The sequence below is a fragment of the Daucus carota genome, chromosome 1, assembly GCF_001625215.2.
Source record: "Daucus carota subsp. sativus chromosome 1, DH1 v3.0, whole genome shotgun sequence".
Taxonomy (NCBI): domain Eukaryota; kingdom Viridiplantae; phylum Streptophyta; class Magnoliopsida; order Apiales; family Apiaceae; genus Daucus; species Daucus carota.
Window position 1 is genome coordinate 51,928,006 of NC_030381.2, and position 16,830 is coordinate 51,944,835.

Below are 16,830 nucleotides of genomic sequence, written 5' to 3' on the forward strand. Positions count from 1 at the left end.
CTTGGACTTGCTCTAAGTCACTAATTCTAATGTAGCTATTTTTGGTTAACTTAAAACAGTATTCCCTCGGTCCGTACAGTAGGTTTACGTTTATTGTTTGCACGTATTTTGAGATTTTTATAAATAATGATTTTATAATTTTTTTCTAAAATTTTCATTTTTAATAAAAGTTTAAATATCAAATTTTATTCAGAACAAAAAAATTTTAAAAACATATTATGAAATTATACTCTAATGAGCGTTGAAAAACGTATCAAAATATAACGTAAAAAAATGAGGGGACAAGTACGTGATAAAGCATCGTGAAGAGAAAAAGTTTTGCAAGCAACCAACCTAAGCTCAAGCACCAAAATAAGAGATCAATTCCTTTACGTATTCATGTTTGCGGTGCGGCCAGCATCTCGGATGGTGTTATAATAATACTCCCTCCATCTCAAATTATATAAGCTAGTTGACTTTGAGCACGGAACTTAAAGTGTATTAACCGTATAATTCTGAAATTTATTTTTTTAATTTTTCTTTTGTAAATAAAAATTTCATATTTAAATTTTTATTTGGAAAAATAAAATTTCAAAAATAAATAATGTAGATATGCGGTCAATGAACTTTAAAGTACGTGCCCGAAATCACCCGAAATCAATGAGCTCATCTAATTTGGGATGGAAAGAGTAATATAAATAATTAATATATGTAATTAATTAATGAAACTTTATCAAAAATTGATGATTTGGACTTTGGAGCATGGACCGGTATAACGAAGGACAAGGACATCTTCGACTTCAAGGTATTTAGTTAAAATATTGGTTAAAATAGTGTAAAATCGCTGAGTTTATAAACAGTTGTACTCCTATACCCAGTGTTACAAAAATCGGGAATCGGACCTAATCGGCTGAGCTATCGATTCAGGGATTAATCGAAAATCGGGGATTAATCGGCAGGATTAATCGGAGTGAAAATCGGATTTATTTTAACATTAAAATATTATTTAATATTTAGTTATTATTATATTAGCTATTTAGTAAATAATATATTTACTATATTCATAAACTCTATAATTGATCATATTTAAAGTAATATAGTATTTTAATTTTAATAATTTATCATATATACTTCGATTACAAAATATATATAAGGATTAATCGGATTTCAAAAATCGAATCGGTGGCCGACCTTGCATGGGATTAATCGGGGATTAATCGGTTGAATCGGATATTTTTAGAACACTGCTCCTACCTGATAGAACTAACTAGAACATCTCCGATTCTCTTAAATTTTGTTACTCCTAATATTGGATAAGTGATCATACTCCACGTCAGATGTTTTAATACAGCTAAAGAATTGATACTCCGTTGGATATTTTGAAACAAGAGCTCACATGTTCACGTACTCCCATGATTTCCGGTTGTCGAGATATCCAGGACACGGGCCGAATCCAGTATTAATACTCCCACCTGTAGTGATCACCGATTCAAAGTATCCTATTTATTTATCTTTATAAATACAGAATATCTTATTGATTTCATAAGCGATACTGTTAATTATAAATTTTGTCAATTGCGATCTAGGTTTTAATTCATTTTTTATTTTAAACCGAAAATTATTTATGTATAATAAATCTGTAACTAACTTAAAATTCTGACTTCGGTAAATTTTAGTGGTATATTTAATTGGGATTCTAATAAATTGTTTTTAATCTACTGTATGAATTTTAATGAATTGTATGTCATTTTCATTTTGTGGGGATTCTTGATAGAACGTCGCAGAGTTGATATGGATTCTTTAGGATTTAAACACAATGCTTTTAAATTTCATGAATTTTGGTGTAATTTTAAAAATTAAAATACACTAAACAATACCACAAAATCCACCATTTTATGAAATCTAAAAAAATCCATCAGCATTTGAATACCATCATATTTTAGTGAATTTTAAACAATTTCAATTAAATACATCGGATTTTAAAACATAATTTAAAATCCTAATTGAAAATTACCAGATTTTGTAGCATAATTTAAAATCGCAATTAAATATCTCAAGATTTTAATGAATTTCAAACTGAATATACTCGAATTTATTAAATTAATAAAAATCCTTCAAAATTCTAATCCAATACAGCTCCTTTATTAGAAAAAACCTCCGGTTTAAAATCCAACGGTTAAACATTGGAATTTAACCGTTTAAACTCGATGTATGGCATACGGGGACATGCATAAACTGAGCCGGTATACAGCATTTAGTTTCAAGTTAAAACTTTCAAGTTGAAACTACATACAATTCCAGGAACATCTGCTTCCTACCTGATCTTCAGTACTCAGTACTCAGTAGCACCCGAGACGAAAACTAGCTCCGAAATCATCAAATAGTGATAATTTAAAATGAAAATAACGAAGACTCGGCATGCGGTTCAATTAAACCCAATCTGCAGATCGATCAATAAATCAATTCCGACTCCTATTGTGGTATTAAATATGTCGGACGTGCGAGATTAACTTTTGATGTTCCAGATGAAATTATATTGGCCCGCACTGTGGCTGACGTAGCACATTTGTGAAAATCGTTTAATTTCTGTTGAGAGGCCACGCTCAATTTTCTTTTTTAAAGAAGCGGCCATCCTGAAAAAAAATAATAAAAAATTATGGCCGATTAAATTGGAAAATATAATTTTATTGTCGATTCACATGTGTACTTAGAGTTTTCAGTTTACTCGTTTTGAATTAATAAAAATTTGAATTTAATAGTATCTTTTTTTAGTATTAATGTTGAGAGGAGAGTTTATAATATGAATAACTCTGACGTGGATTGAATAAAAAAATTTATTTAATTATTTCCTATGAAGGTACTTCCTTGGAAGTTATTAATTAAAATTTCAACATAGCATTCATCAAGAAGAAAAATAAAAACTATGTCTTCATTGAACTCATGCTGAAAGCATCATATTCTAGAACTGGGGTACTTGTCTTATTCAATGTAACTTGTGAAAACGATAGTACCTTTCATGTTAAGAACACTGTTCATGTAAACAACTCTAAACATGAGCAACACTTGTCTTAAGATTAACTGATCATTGATCATTAAAACGTGAAAAATGTCGTAAACAGAATTAGCGGTGAATATTTTTTTAACTCCAACTCCACGTATCATGAATCCTAGGTGCGATGAGACAAAAATCAGAAAAATGGCTAATTTTCACTCACCATTTTGTTTCGAGAACATAGTTTTCTAATTCATCTTCTAGAAGAGTTTATCCTCTGGAAGCACGTATCAGATTTTATCCGCGGATAATCGGAAGGTAAGCATAGTAATGACCGACTTTAATACATTTAGGATGTTTAGATTATGGATTGGATTGACAATGGATAAGAAAATGATGGGCATAGAACGAGATTAAAGACCATGGATAAAGTTGATTTATTTATCAAGTAATATATGAGATTCACATGTAATCAGTGACGGAGGATAGGGGTCCAAGGGAGGTTGGCCCCTCGTAAATTTGTGGTTTTTTTAGTATAAAATATTAAAATAATGTTTCATACATAAAATTTGGTTATAAATTTTTTCGCTGTTATGTGTTATATTTTGATTGGAATCTCACATATATCTATTAATAACACAAATTAAAACATAAAACTTTAATTATCATATCATTTCGTATTTAATTTTATGATTGTTTGTATTAATTTAGTTTATAGAATAAAATAAATTTGAATAATATATGATACTTGGTCCAATCTTTTTTCTCTCTTATGTTGTGTCTATGAGTGTCTCTGTTTGCGGTTCGGGCAGTTACTCGGTCTCAGGACAGGGATGAAACTTTGTCGTAAAAATCTAAATAAAATGGACTGTTATTGCCGATGCTTGTATAAAATTTGATATAAAATTATTTTTGAGCTCAACTCGGTAGATTTCGGACCCGTAAAAGCTGCTTCTGTCTGCGGTCACTGCATCTAATATAGCAAAATTATTAATTCACACACTGAGTGAGAACTGAGTTTGCAATTTTGATCCTCACTAATCTTACTCATTACTATAATGTTTCCCGAACTAGAATTGTCATTTGGGATTTTTTAGACAATCTTTAGTCCAATAATAGTATTAATTCATTTTTCCAGCATACATTGAGCTTTAAAGACAAAGATAGGACATTTGAATTAGTGCAGAATCACTCCAATGACAATGTTGCTCCAAATTCCAATCAGATTAATAATTCATAAAAAAATATATATTTTTACTATTCCCTCCATCCCATAATATTTTTCTCATTTGTCTTTTTCACATTTGTCAACGCACACTTTTTATCGTTAATATTTTTAATTTCATATTAATAGTAAATATAACAACTTCACTGTATTAGAGGTCGTTTGGTTCGAGGAGTGGTATGTGGTTGGAATGAGGAATTGGGTTAAGTTGGTATGAGTTTGAGGTATCATATCTGATATCATGTGTTTGGTTGAGTGCTGAAATCAATATATACAATTTTTGTAAAAATAAGTTATTAATTTATATTAATTTAAAATATTAATAAAATTATTATAGTTATATATTTTTGCATCATTGATTTAATTTTGTATCAAATATTAATATTTCATTACTAAAACAAATACATAAAAAATAAAAATGAATGAATCTGATACCCTCATCTCATACCCACCTCCCCAATTGGGTATCAAAAACCCATACCTTGGGGGTTTAAGGTATGAGTTTCAGATTTTATTTTTTTCAACCAAACACCAGGTATGGGTTTCGAATGGACAAATCCCATAACTCATTCTTGATACCCGTGAACCAAACGACCCCTTAAAGTGCTCATGAATACGAATTTAACAAGATCACTCGTTACTGTATTTAGTCTTATAGATTAGATGTAAATTAGTAATTTGTTTCATGTTGTGAACAGTAATGGGAAAAGTAAAAAAAAAAATGGAGGGAGTATATGGAATCAAATATCTTATCAATGAATAATCCAACAAAGTTTAAATTATTTAGATACTCTGTTGAGGCAAACTCGAATTATAAGTTCTTCAGCTACTATAATGCATTCATCAATCCATGCATATGTTTTGTTTTCTTCTCACGGCTATTAGCCCCGGACTATTGGGTGTGCAAAGTGCAAACAGTCCAATAGGGCCCAAAATCTTGAGGGCCCGAATTTAAAAAACTTTGGTATTCAACGTCTTGCAGCGGCTCCATTATTGGTAAAGATTGTATTAAGTGTTGTTAAAATCCATCTATTTATCGAATTTAACATCTGCTCCATATTTGAAGCCTGACAAGGTATCTGTTGTGGATCCAGGTTTTGCTGATCTGAGATCTAACAGGACCATTTTGTTTTAAGCAATTAGGCTTCTGGTCATTGAATGTTTTCTCCGATAATTAACTTGCAGAATCAAAGAATAGTAGAACACAAAGTTGAAAAGAAGTAAGGATCTTATTATTCAATGATTTGCAGAACATGAAACAAAGGAAGATATGCCAATTACATAGGCAACAACACAACTGGAATTAGAGAATTAAATATATGTAACTAAGATTACAGGATGAATCATTGTACCAATGCAACATACAATTTATTTGACTTGAAAATAGACGTAATAGGAATACTACATAACCCTCCTGCCTTGAATGATTGGATGAGGTACAGATGGTTCAACACCCAGATCAAGATCTGCAATGTTACTATGCGCTATGAATTTTTGCATGTCGGTTTCATCCAAATTCACCCATGCTTCAATCCCTTCCCCCGATTTGTCATCAATCAGGACTACTGTATTTTTCATGGGGACGTTGGCAACGCTGAACCAAACCGGCTTTCCCCAGCCAAAATCAGCTTCATAAAATGGGAAAGTACACCAGCTGGTAAACATACCTACAAAATAAATATCAGGAATGGCTGAAAGATTTTTAAGCAGAGCAAAAAATTCATTAGTCATCGCTGTTTGTCCTTCCTTCCCTGATGTTAGCATCCCGCAGAAATTCATAGCTTTCTTGACAGATTTAGAGAGATCATCAACATAACTTGAAAGCTCCACCCCTGTTTTAGGACTAGCCACTCCCTGAGCATGGGCTATTTGGTAGAGATTTCCAAATTGGTTTTTGTGAAGAGGGGGATTGGTCTTGCCTCTTATATTCACTGTTTCAGTAAGTATATAGCCCTTGGGCTCTTCAAGATCAGCTACATGTAGATCAACAATAGTCTTCCCTATGATTCCAAACACAGATTGTACCCTTGAAGGCAATTTGCTCGAATCGTTAAGCCTAGCCCTTTCTTGGATGCTTGAAATAGTACTATTAGGAAAGTAAAACATCTTTGTGCTGACCTTATGAACTTCAAAATTCTCCTTGTCCCGCGACATTCCAGAAGGGAGACCAGCCATCAATTTCAGTCCTGGCAACAACGAAGCTGAGTCGAACTTATAAGGCTCTGGCACGTAACTCTCATCAACCTGCCCCAGCTCCTGCTTTGCAGCAGTAGCCCATGCATTCACAAATGCTATTGTGGTAGAAACATCAGCAATTCTGTGTGAACTACAGATCCCAATAGCAAATCCACCACAACTAAAGCCACTCACTTGCACTGCAAGCAAAGGATCTTCATATTCATCAATTGCACCAATTGGATACGGCAGCAATTCATTGAGCAGCTCAGCCTTCACATCGGTCCGCTGGCTGACAAGATCATCAAGCCTAATATCAACTTTGGCTTCCACATACTCAGCACCCTGATCACTGCAATCAACCAAGTAACTTTCTGCGCGATACCTTCCAGCAAAAGGGTAAAAAGTAGTTAGAATCTTCGACAACGAGGTCTTCAGATGCTTGTACCTCAATGCAACCTCATCAGCACTCTCCTGATCAGGTGCAGAGTAGTAGAAAATGGTGGGAACATTTAGGTTGGGAGCTAACTCATCCATTAAGGATAAATTGTAGGTACTGAGGCTGGGTGGTGTGGGAGTACATGGCTTAATGATCTCTTTGGACAGGATTTCAACTTTCATCTTGCTTGAAAAATTTAGTACAAGTGCTAATGTTGTTGATCGAATGTGTATAAGATCCCTGCATGATCCCCTGTATTTATAACTAAAGTATGCCTTCAGAAGTCAGATTTGATGTTCTTAATTGACGAAGTCAAATTATTTGATTAAGTAGTTATAAATATCTGAAACTTAATGTGAAGTGTAGATCATGTACAGATTCGACGGTGGATACTACGTTATATTAATCATGGTATTATTAATCATGACTCGAATATGTAGATTAATGATATGGTCAACTAGAAATGGTTACTTGCATGTGTATTTTCATTTTCTTTTTTTTTGCTAAATTACTTGCATGTATATTTTCAATAATGACTTAGTCCGATGAATAATACTCCTTCCATCCCAAATGAATGAGATGATACGCATTTTAAAATCCATTGACCGCATAGTTATATTACCTATTTTTGCAGATAAAAATTTAAATATAAAATTTTCATTTACAAAAAAAAATTTAAATCAACTAGTTTATCTAATTTGGGATGGAGAGAGTACTATTCATATATTTTCAATTGACTCTATTAATTGCCTAAATAATTAAACATATATTTTCAGTTGACTCTATTAATTGCCCAAATAATTAAACAAACTTGAAAAAGACACTAGCAAAATTCAATAATAACTCGACCGTCTATGATGAATACCAAAATTAGTCTTTTAATATAAAAAATGTTATGAATGTTTTAAATTACTCATAAATTTAATTAAAATTATATTATATTTAAATTTTAGAACGAAAAGATATGTTAGCTAAATTTTGATATAACTTATGTATTATCAGTACAAAACTGAATATTAAAAATATATAAATTGATTATTACAATTTTAATATTAAATTCAAAACTAAGCTAACTAATTTAACAGAACTAATTATACTATTATAAGATACAGTAGATGTTTTTCATTAAAAATAATGGCTTCCAATGACCGAAGACTATAAAAATTCAAAAATTAAATAGAGATCACAAATTTGTCTTTATATCTAAAATGTGAGATTTTTTCTAATAACGTTGATTTCTTCTAAATACCGAAAGTTCTGAAGAATTGACAAAGATACAATTATTTAAAGATAAAATTAATTAAGAGTTGCCATATACATATTTGATATTAGTTTTATGATATAATTCCCGGTCGAATTTATTACAAATTTGAGATTTATTATAAACAATTTATAAATTTAAAATTGTAAAATTATGAACTAAATTTATCAAATTTATTAATCTATAATGAAACAGAAAATAAAATAATAAATTAAAATATATAATCGAAATAAATTGTCGAGCACCTGAGGTCCTGCTTCCTGAGCACTAAAATGAGATAATCATTTTGTTTCATTAATATTTAATTTGATTGACTAGTTATCTTGTTCTTAGAAATATTAGTTATTTCCAGAAATAATAATTTAAAATTTATTTTTTGAAATAAAATGTACATTTACCTTAGTATTTATTTCAAAATTATATACTTTTTCTAAAATCAAATTCTTATTTAAGTTTAAAAAATGAGCCAAACATGCATAAATACTGATGAGCCCGTAACAAAGAAGGTACATGTGATTTGTGAACGAGGAAAACCAAATAAAACCACTCACATGTTCCTTCCCGCGAAATCTGATTTTCGAGATATTGAGTATGCAAAATACAGGAATTCCTTGATAATTGCTGTTGACTTTTTAATTTTATAATATCGGTTTGGCTAGTGTGTGCCCATGGGCACATGCTAAGCACTAACATTAATAAAAATGGAGGGTTTTGATTGGTGTGGTTGTTGTAACGGCAGGGGGTCCACCATTATTAAAGAAGGTGAGCCAATAGAAACCCTCCAATTTCATAAATTTTGGTGCTTAATGTGTGCCCATGGGCACATCATAGAAAAACCGTTATAATATATGCTTGATCACAACAATTAACCGAGTATCTCTGGAAAAAAAAATTGATTATGCACACAACGTGAGCTCGCACATGCAATTTTTTTATTGGTTAATTCTCGCACATTGCATATCTAATTATTCGATCACCCACGCTTAATGAGCTTCTTTAAAAATTAAAACTTATATATTTGTGTTATATAATTAACTAAAATTACATGTGTATTTCTTTAGTTGACGCGATAAAACTAGAAATTCTAAGATATCCAAAAAGATGATGAGTTGTGTTATAGGAGTTGTTTGGGCAAGTCTTTTTAGAATTTAAGGACTTAACTGGAAAAGAAATGTATATTTTTTTATTTTTAGATATAAATATTAATATATATTACATGTTATATAATTTTGATTTTCAAATTCAAAATTTGATCTTCAATCACCATTCTCGAAATTTCAGTCTCGATGTAACAGGAATCTTCCAAAATGATCACAAAAGAGGTCGAGCTGGAAATCTCCGAACAAAAAAACGAGGATCTCATTTTTAAAATATATCTTACATATTCTTTAATATAAATTTTGATATTATTTTAATAAATTAGTTTCAAAAAAATATATATTAGTAAATTATGATATATAATATTTTCTAATTTTATCATATTTGAAGCATTAATTCAATATAATTTACTTATAATAAATTCAAAAGATAAAATTATTAATTTGTGTTTCAACAAAAACTAATTTAATTAACAAATTGAAGTGATAATCTTAATTATAACACATATCTATAATATTATAAATTTATAAACATAATTTAATATTATATATAACGATCAAGGAATTTTGGATCGGGAGTATTTCATAAAGTTGTCTTCTGTGCCAGGAAACCTATCATTCCCTTGGTCTGCGCGAGCCGAGATTCAAATTGGGTGCGACTGATGCGGGCTCGAAGATTGCACGTTCCCTGTTGACATAAAAAAACTTGGATCATGTGATCTTTTTGATGATTTTTCTAGTTTAGTTATAATTTTATTTAAATATCTTATTAAATTATTTAAAAATATGTATAAAAAATTAGAGTATCATAAGAATTAAGAATCATCTCTCCCTGTCAAAATCGTTATTATTTCCGTCCTAAAGTATATGTTTTTTTGAAAAATTTAAAAAAAATATTAGTTTGATATTTAATTTTCTTGTCTAGTTTTGATAATTGTACCAAATTAAAAGTGAATTATTGTATATTAATTAAAATGAGAAGTAAGTTTTTTTTTTTTTTGAAATAAAAATGAGAAGTAAGTTAATACCTATAAATTGTTAAAATTTTTACACAGTTAAAAAACGTAGATACAACTTCATCAAAAAAGTACTTTTTCATAGTTTCCCAAACACAGCCTAATGCTGATCGCTTGACAAGAAAGTCCAACCCGAGGCAAGCATGTGAGAACCCATGAGCTCTTTAAACAGTGGCATATTATCCTCGCAAAGTCTCTGGAAGCCTGGAAGGTATTAATATAACCATACCATCGACCCCGCGTGGGTTTTAGGCTTCAATGTCAACAACAAAGATTAAATATAATTATAAAAAATTTAAAATTTAATACCCGATTACTCAGACCCTGTATAAAGGTGGATAGAACAAATATGATCAATGATGTGTTATGTCTTCCTCTATTTCTATAATACAAAACAAAAATTAAAATTCATCATCCCATTGATGTTCAATATTTTGTCTTAAAACAAAATAATATTATAATCTATTTTAAATATTGAATAAGAAATATGTAAATATATAATTATTATCACACCAAGAAGTAAAAATAGTGAAGTATTTGTTAAAAAGTTTGGTTGATATTTGTATTTAAAATAGTTTAACATTTTGAGCATATGTTAAATTTGAAATTAGATATACCACTGATCACAAGAGATAGATATGTTGTTAAATTATTTCAATAATTATATATGTTTTGGCATTATTATTACTTGTGGCACATCTCCTTAGATTACGGATGATAATCGGTCCGAATTTTGACAAAAACTGAACTCGAAAAAAATACTCGTTACATTTCAAATTAGATGAGCTAATTGATTTTGGACACTTAATTTAAGATGCATTGACCGTCTAGTTCTAAAATATTATTTTTTGATTTTTCTTTTGTAAACGAAAATTTCATATTTAAATTTTTATTTGCAAAAAAAAAATTTAAAAAATTAATAATGTAGTTATGCGGTCAATAAACTGTGCCCGAAGTGAACAAACTCATCTAATTTGGGACGGAGATTAGTGTTTTCCACAACCCCGAGCGAATTGAATTGGAACCCGAAATTTAAAAACCTAATCTAAAACATCGGTTTTTGCATGTACCTCTGATTAGATGGACTTAAGCACATATCTTGGCTCCGGAGTTTGAAAACTCTTCTAAACGGTTGGGCTGTGATGACCATTTCTTCCATAGCGGATCAAGTTGTAAGCACTGAAGTCATCAGTTTCAATGTCGTGAAACATGGTGGTTCACATTTTCTCTTTTCCTAATTAGCATTTTAAAAAAAAGATAAAAGTTAGCTTTTAATTGATTTAGATGAATAAAGCAGTAATTTCAGTTTTATTATATATATCACTAAAATAATATAATAACAAATTGTTTTATATTACTTTTCTATTGATAATCTCGATCAAAACACATGTCAAATCTTCGATTCTCTCAAAATTCCTCAAATCAAATTCGTTTACATGAAAAAAAGAAAATTATTTGATTAAACATTTATCTTATCACCAATTACCAAACGAAAAATAACAAAATCCTCTCCATAAAGAGAGGTAAAAAAATCTTAATCAGAAATTTGACATTGAATTTTACTAAATTTTGGTGCAACTTAGCCAGAAACGAATCAAAAATAATAACTTAAAAAAAATCATTTAATTATGATTTTGTCTTCTCTCTAACTAAGCTTTTTAGGCCTTTTTTTTTTTTTAATTTTAATTGCCGCTGCTTATATAAGCGTCTAGTTCTTCCCCCAAACAAAACCCTAATTTTAAACCCACACATTGCGTTTCAATCTGATTTGATTCGCATCAAGGTACTAACTTTTCATGTTTTCTTCGTTCTTTATGCTCTTGTTTATGTTTATGTGCAATCAATTTGATATTTATGCTGTCATTACTTGATTCTCGAGCATTTTATGCATAATATGTGTTCTAGCTTAATCAATCTTGCACATTTGTGTTTTATTTAAGGGTATTAGAGTATTAATATGTAATTAGTTAGTTGTATGTAAGTAGGATATGAAATGTTATGTGGGTGTGTTGATGGGTGAATTAGTACTTTTTTGGGTTCGAATTTTTCGATGTGGTTTAAGTTAGGATAGAATGGGAGTTAATGTATGGGGTTATGTGTTGTTTTTGAGTTAGTGTGGTGTGAAATGTTTTTTAGAGGTTGATGTTAGTGGGATTTAGTTTTTCGGGGAGAATGTTGGTGTTGAATTTTTGTCGGTGCTGGTGAATTTGTTTGTCGCTACTGACGTGTTTTTGTTTTTGATGTTTTGGCAGAAGGGAGAAGTGTACAGAGGGCAAGTGAACATGAGTGTGTGGGTGGGAGAGAGTGATGTGGTTGGGAAGAGTGGGAGGAAGGGTAAGAGAAGTCAGAAGATTGAGAAGGGTGGGGAGGAAGAGGTACGTGATCGTCCGGATGTGGAAGAAGGTGGAATTGTAAAGAGTGGGAAGAAGGGGAAGAGAAGTAAGAAGAAAGAGATGGATGGGGTGGAAGAGGTAACTGATCGTATGGATGTGGTAGAAGATGGAATTGGAAATAGTAGGAAGAAGAAAGAGATGGATGGGGTGGGAGAGGTAATGGATTGTCTGGATATGGAAGAAGATGGAATTGAAAATAGTAGGAAGAAGGGGAAGAAAAGTAAAAATAAAAAGATGGATGGGGTGGGAGAGGTAACTGATTGTATGGATGTGGAAGAAGATGGAATTGGAAAGAGTAGGAAGAAGGGGAAGAAAAGTAAAGAGAAGGATGGGGCGGAAGAGATGAATGATCAGACTAATGTGGAAAACGATCGAAACTTGGAATCTACAGTTGAAAATAAGAAAAAGAAGAATAAGGGAAATGACATGGTTGCTGGCGGGGAATCAATGACTGATCCTCAAGATAAAGAATATAAAGTTGAAAAACGGAAGAAGAAGAAGAAAACAAAAACCTTTGAGAATCAAGATGCATTAAATAAGAAGACTGAAACTGAAGCTAAAGAGAGGAACAACATTGCAGGGAATGTGGAGAAGAAGAAAAAGAAGAGGAAAAGGACGGTGGAAGAAGAAGATGATAATGACAAAGGACAGACGAATGGTTGCTATGGAGAAGATCATGTAAATTCTTTACCTGATGACAATGGTATGGTTACTATAGGGAAGGTTAAGATGATGGAGAAGAAGAAGAAGCGGCAGAGGAAGAATGAGGAAATAACGGGAAAGGACGGGCTTTTAAGTAAGGCAAAAGATAATGAAACCACGAATGTTTCAGGAAAGGATAAGACCGAGTCAGAAAATAAGGATCCTGAAAATCCTAAATCAAAAGTAAAGAAGAAAGTTAGGTTTTCTAATGATTTAGAGGTTTTTCCATCTAATAGCCTAGTTCAAGGTAAGAGATTCACTCCGGAAGAAGATGAGAAGTTGAGAGCAGCTGTTAAAGAGTATATACAGTCACATTGCTTAGGTGAAAAAGGTGTGGAAATGGTCATGAATTGTATTTCTCACCGACAAGTAAGGAACTGTTGGAATGAAATAAATAAAGCGTTACCATATAGGCCTAAAGCAGCGATATATTGCCGTGCTCATACATTGTTTGAGAGAGGTGAGACACATGAATGGACTGAAGAAGAAAAAGAAATGCTTCTGGAACAGTATAAAAAGCATGGTAACAATTGGAAGCTGATGGCTAAAGAATTTAAGAGACATAGACTTCAGGTGAAGGATACATATCGTAGAATAAAAAGGGAACGAAATAGAGGACATTGGTCCCAAGAAGAATACCAAACCTTGTTTGACAACGTGAATATTGATTTGCGAGCTAAGCTTGATGAAGAGAAGAAATCGAAGCATGGAATGTTACGAGATAATATATGTTGGACTGCAATCAGTGACAAATTGTCAACTAGAGCCGACTCACTTTGCTGTATGAAATGGTACAATCAGTTAACATCTCCTATGGTTGCTCAGGGTATATGGGCTGATTCTGATGATTACCGTCTGCTTGATGCACTTTTTAACTTAGATGCATGCTGCATAGAGGATGTAGATTGGGATGACCTGATGGATCATAGGTCTGGTGATGTATGTAGGAAGCGTTGGGACCAAATGGTGCTTCACATAGGCTTACATGGGGTCAAGTCTTTTTCTGAGCAAGTTGAAGTTCTGGCAAAGCGATACCGTCCAGAACTAACTGAAGCACGGGAGGCTTGGGACAGCAAACCTTTGGTCCCATGACATAGCAGACAGTTATATACTGCACAAATTACTTCTCTGGATATGACAAAGCCTGGTCAGTCTTATGTTCTATCTATTCTTTATATGTCAATCTTATTTTCTTTCTATTATTTATATGTCAATCAGTATCTTTTTTTATAGTTGATAAAGTATATCCTATATGGGAAGGTGGAGGTCAGAACTAGACGTATACACTTGGTTAATTGTTGCAAAATTAACTGTTTTGGCCCTCCAAATGCTTACAACATGTTCTTATGAAATATGAAACGAAACAATGAAAGCTAGTTTCTGGTAGCTATTTCTACTTCAGGATAGAGGAAAAACCAACTATGTACAGAAAACTGAAAATTCAATTGTTGATTTTATTTATATAAGGAACACCTAGAATCACAAATATCTCGAGGTCATGCCTATGGTCTAACCTTATTTCTGTTTTTACTATGTAATTATATAGTGCTCATGGTGATTTTGTAATAACAACACCGTATTATATTGTCTCTGATCTCTGATGACTCAGTTATACTGTTATTCTTCTCATAAATAGAGATGGAGCTAGTAGAGCAAGGTCCAGATTTCATAGCACTGTTCCTCCAGTTCAAAGCTTCTGCGATGGACCTTATCTCTGTTCTTGAGCAGGTAATATTGGAACTTTTTTTGTTGGATTTAAAAAGAGATATTATTAATCACAGGCCATGTAGTTACTTATTACTGTTAAATGAGTAGCATGTTCCTAGGTTCTGTATTAAAGCAAACATAACTGCACAGTTACTTGCCACCTTTCACCTTTCCATCTAACTTCCCCTATATTCTGTTCTGAAATGTGTCATATGTTGTTTAATTAGAGTTCTGCAAAAGATTACCAATTGTTCCAGGCTTATAAACTCCTTTATAATTAATATTATTTGCCTTGAATCTCTGTTTGTGATATGCTTCTACTTCTGGGTCTCATTTTCTGATTACAATATCTAAAGACGTCTGATTGTACGATATTCTCTTCTTTTTTTGTCAAATTAAGTGTTGTGTCAACTAATCATAGCTCCTTTAGCAGCAAATCTGATATACAGTAAAGCAGCTACTGTTATGCTGAAGCATGATACTTTGGAGTTTAGAATTGAATTAGAAAGCTATATGTTAAAACTCGTGTTCAATTTATATGCAAATATAAATGACTTTTAATAAAAAGCTTTTATAATTTTATCCTTGTCTAATCCTGTGTTACTTGGACTCTCCTGTTTCGTTTGTGAAATAGGTATGATCTCGTAGTTGTTTAAATTTTTGTAGAAACAAACGACTGGAGGGAGGACAAAAGTTTCCAGTTCACAAGCTGGCAGATATTTGTGTTGCTAGTTTCGAGATAAACTTTGAAGAACAGATTTCTATGTTTAGACTCGGTTTATGTGAAAGTTAGACTTTAAAAGCTACTGAACTAGTTAATTGGCATTTGCAGGTAATATATGGATATAGCACATGAAATGAATAACTAAATTTCCTTGTATTGAGCCTATATGGCTTAAGTTATCTTTTCCTTGTTTCAGTCGATCTGTGTAGCAGAGGAGATTATGGAAAGAAAGGATATTTGGCCCTGAAACAGCTTATCTTGCTGCCCTTTCTCTTCTCCCTATATCCCTACCCTTTTTTGAATTTCTTTATTGACTTTTTTTGTTTTTCAGAAATATATGCAACAAGCAGATTGATTGAAATGATTATGTTCAACTTGTTTGATTTCTCGATATTTATATTATATGTTTTTCATTTATAAGCTTTCGATGTCTTTGGCATGTGGATTATGATTTTCCAGATCCGAGTGAGGCAGTGACTAAGAATTCTGACAGTATTTACCAATGACAAAATTGACTACCCTAGCAAAAGGTTATTGCCTTGCTCCAAATATTTTAATATCTGCAATTGATATTTGATTTTGACAAGAAAAAATGAAGTACCTCTCTGCAACGGATCTGTCTAAACTTGTTGCCTGTGTTTAAAATTGTGACTTATAACTTAACATAAGTTAATGTGATAAGTTGAGAATTTAAAATACATGTTTGAGTAATTTTGACTTATTAATAATTTATGGGTTATCTTAAACTAAATTGACTTTTGACTTTAAGTCAAAACAATCATTTTTCAGCTTTAAAACAACTTTTAAGTTTGGGCTCACAGCCTAAGCAAAGGTGTATTTCTTCCCCCAACAGTCATAGGTTCAAATCATCCCTCCAATCAGAATATCATTGCACTTGCAAAATTCAGATTAGCAAGGAGTGATCATATATGTGATCATGAACCTACCATGAGGATTGATATGAATTGCAATGTATAGCAATACTAGTCAGAAATAGCCATTTGCATAACCTCGCAAAACAAAGGTTACAGCCTCTCAACCATCCATTCCAAAGAAGTTGGGTGCAGGGGCAGCTAAATGATATAACAGGGGCATGATTTGCAAGATAATTTATTGGGGG

The 16,830-nt window shown here is 31.9% G+C and overlaps 2 protein-coding genes across 2 annotated transcripts; one reads left to right on the plus strand and one right to left on the minus strand.

Annotated features, from left to right (window-relative positions):
- Nucleotides 1–5,406: 5,406 nt before the first annotated feature.
- Nucleotides 5,407–7,055, minus strand: LOC108215123 (pelargonidin 3-O-(6-caffeoylglucoside) 5-O-(6-O-malonylglucoside) 4'''-malonyltransferase). The gene has a single exon (XM_017387478.2). It carries the CDS (start codon nucleotides 6,990–6,992, stop codon nucleotides 5,598–5,600), a length of 1,395 nt encoding a protein of 464 aa, XP_017242967.1. The 5' UTR covers nucleotides 6,993–7,055; the 3' UTR covers nucleotides 5,407–5,597.
- A 4,797-nt stretch (nucleotides 7,056–11,852) lies between these two features.
- LOC108204488 (uncharacterized) lies at nucleotides 11,853–16,132 on the plus strand. Its single transcript, XM_064086028.1, has 4 exons — nucleotides 11,853–11,967; nucleotides 12,437–14,426; nucleotides 14,916–15,007; nucleotides 15,653–16,132. The coding sequence occupies exon 2, from the start codon at nucleotides 12,467–12,469 to the stop codon at nucleotides 14,369–14,371; it is 1,905 nt and encodes a 634-aa protein (XP_063942098.1). The 5' UTR covers nucleotides 11,853–11,967; nucleotides 12,437–12,466; the 3' UTR covers nucleotides 14,372–14,426; nucleotides 14,916–15,007; nucleotides 15,653–16,132.
- Nucleotides 16,133–16,830: the final 698 nt, after the last annotated feature.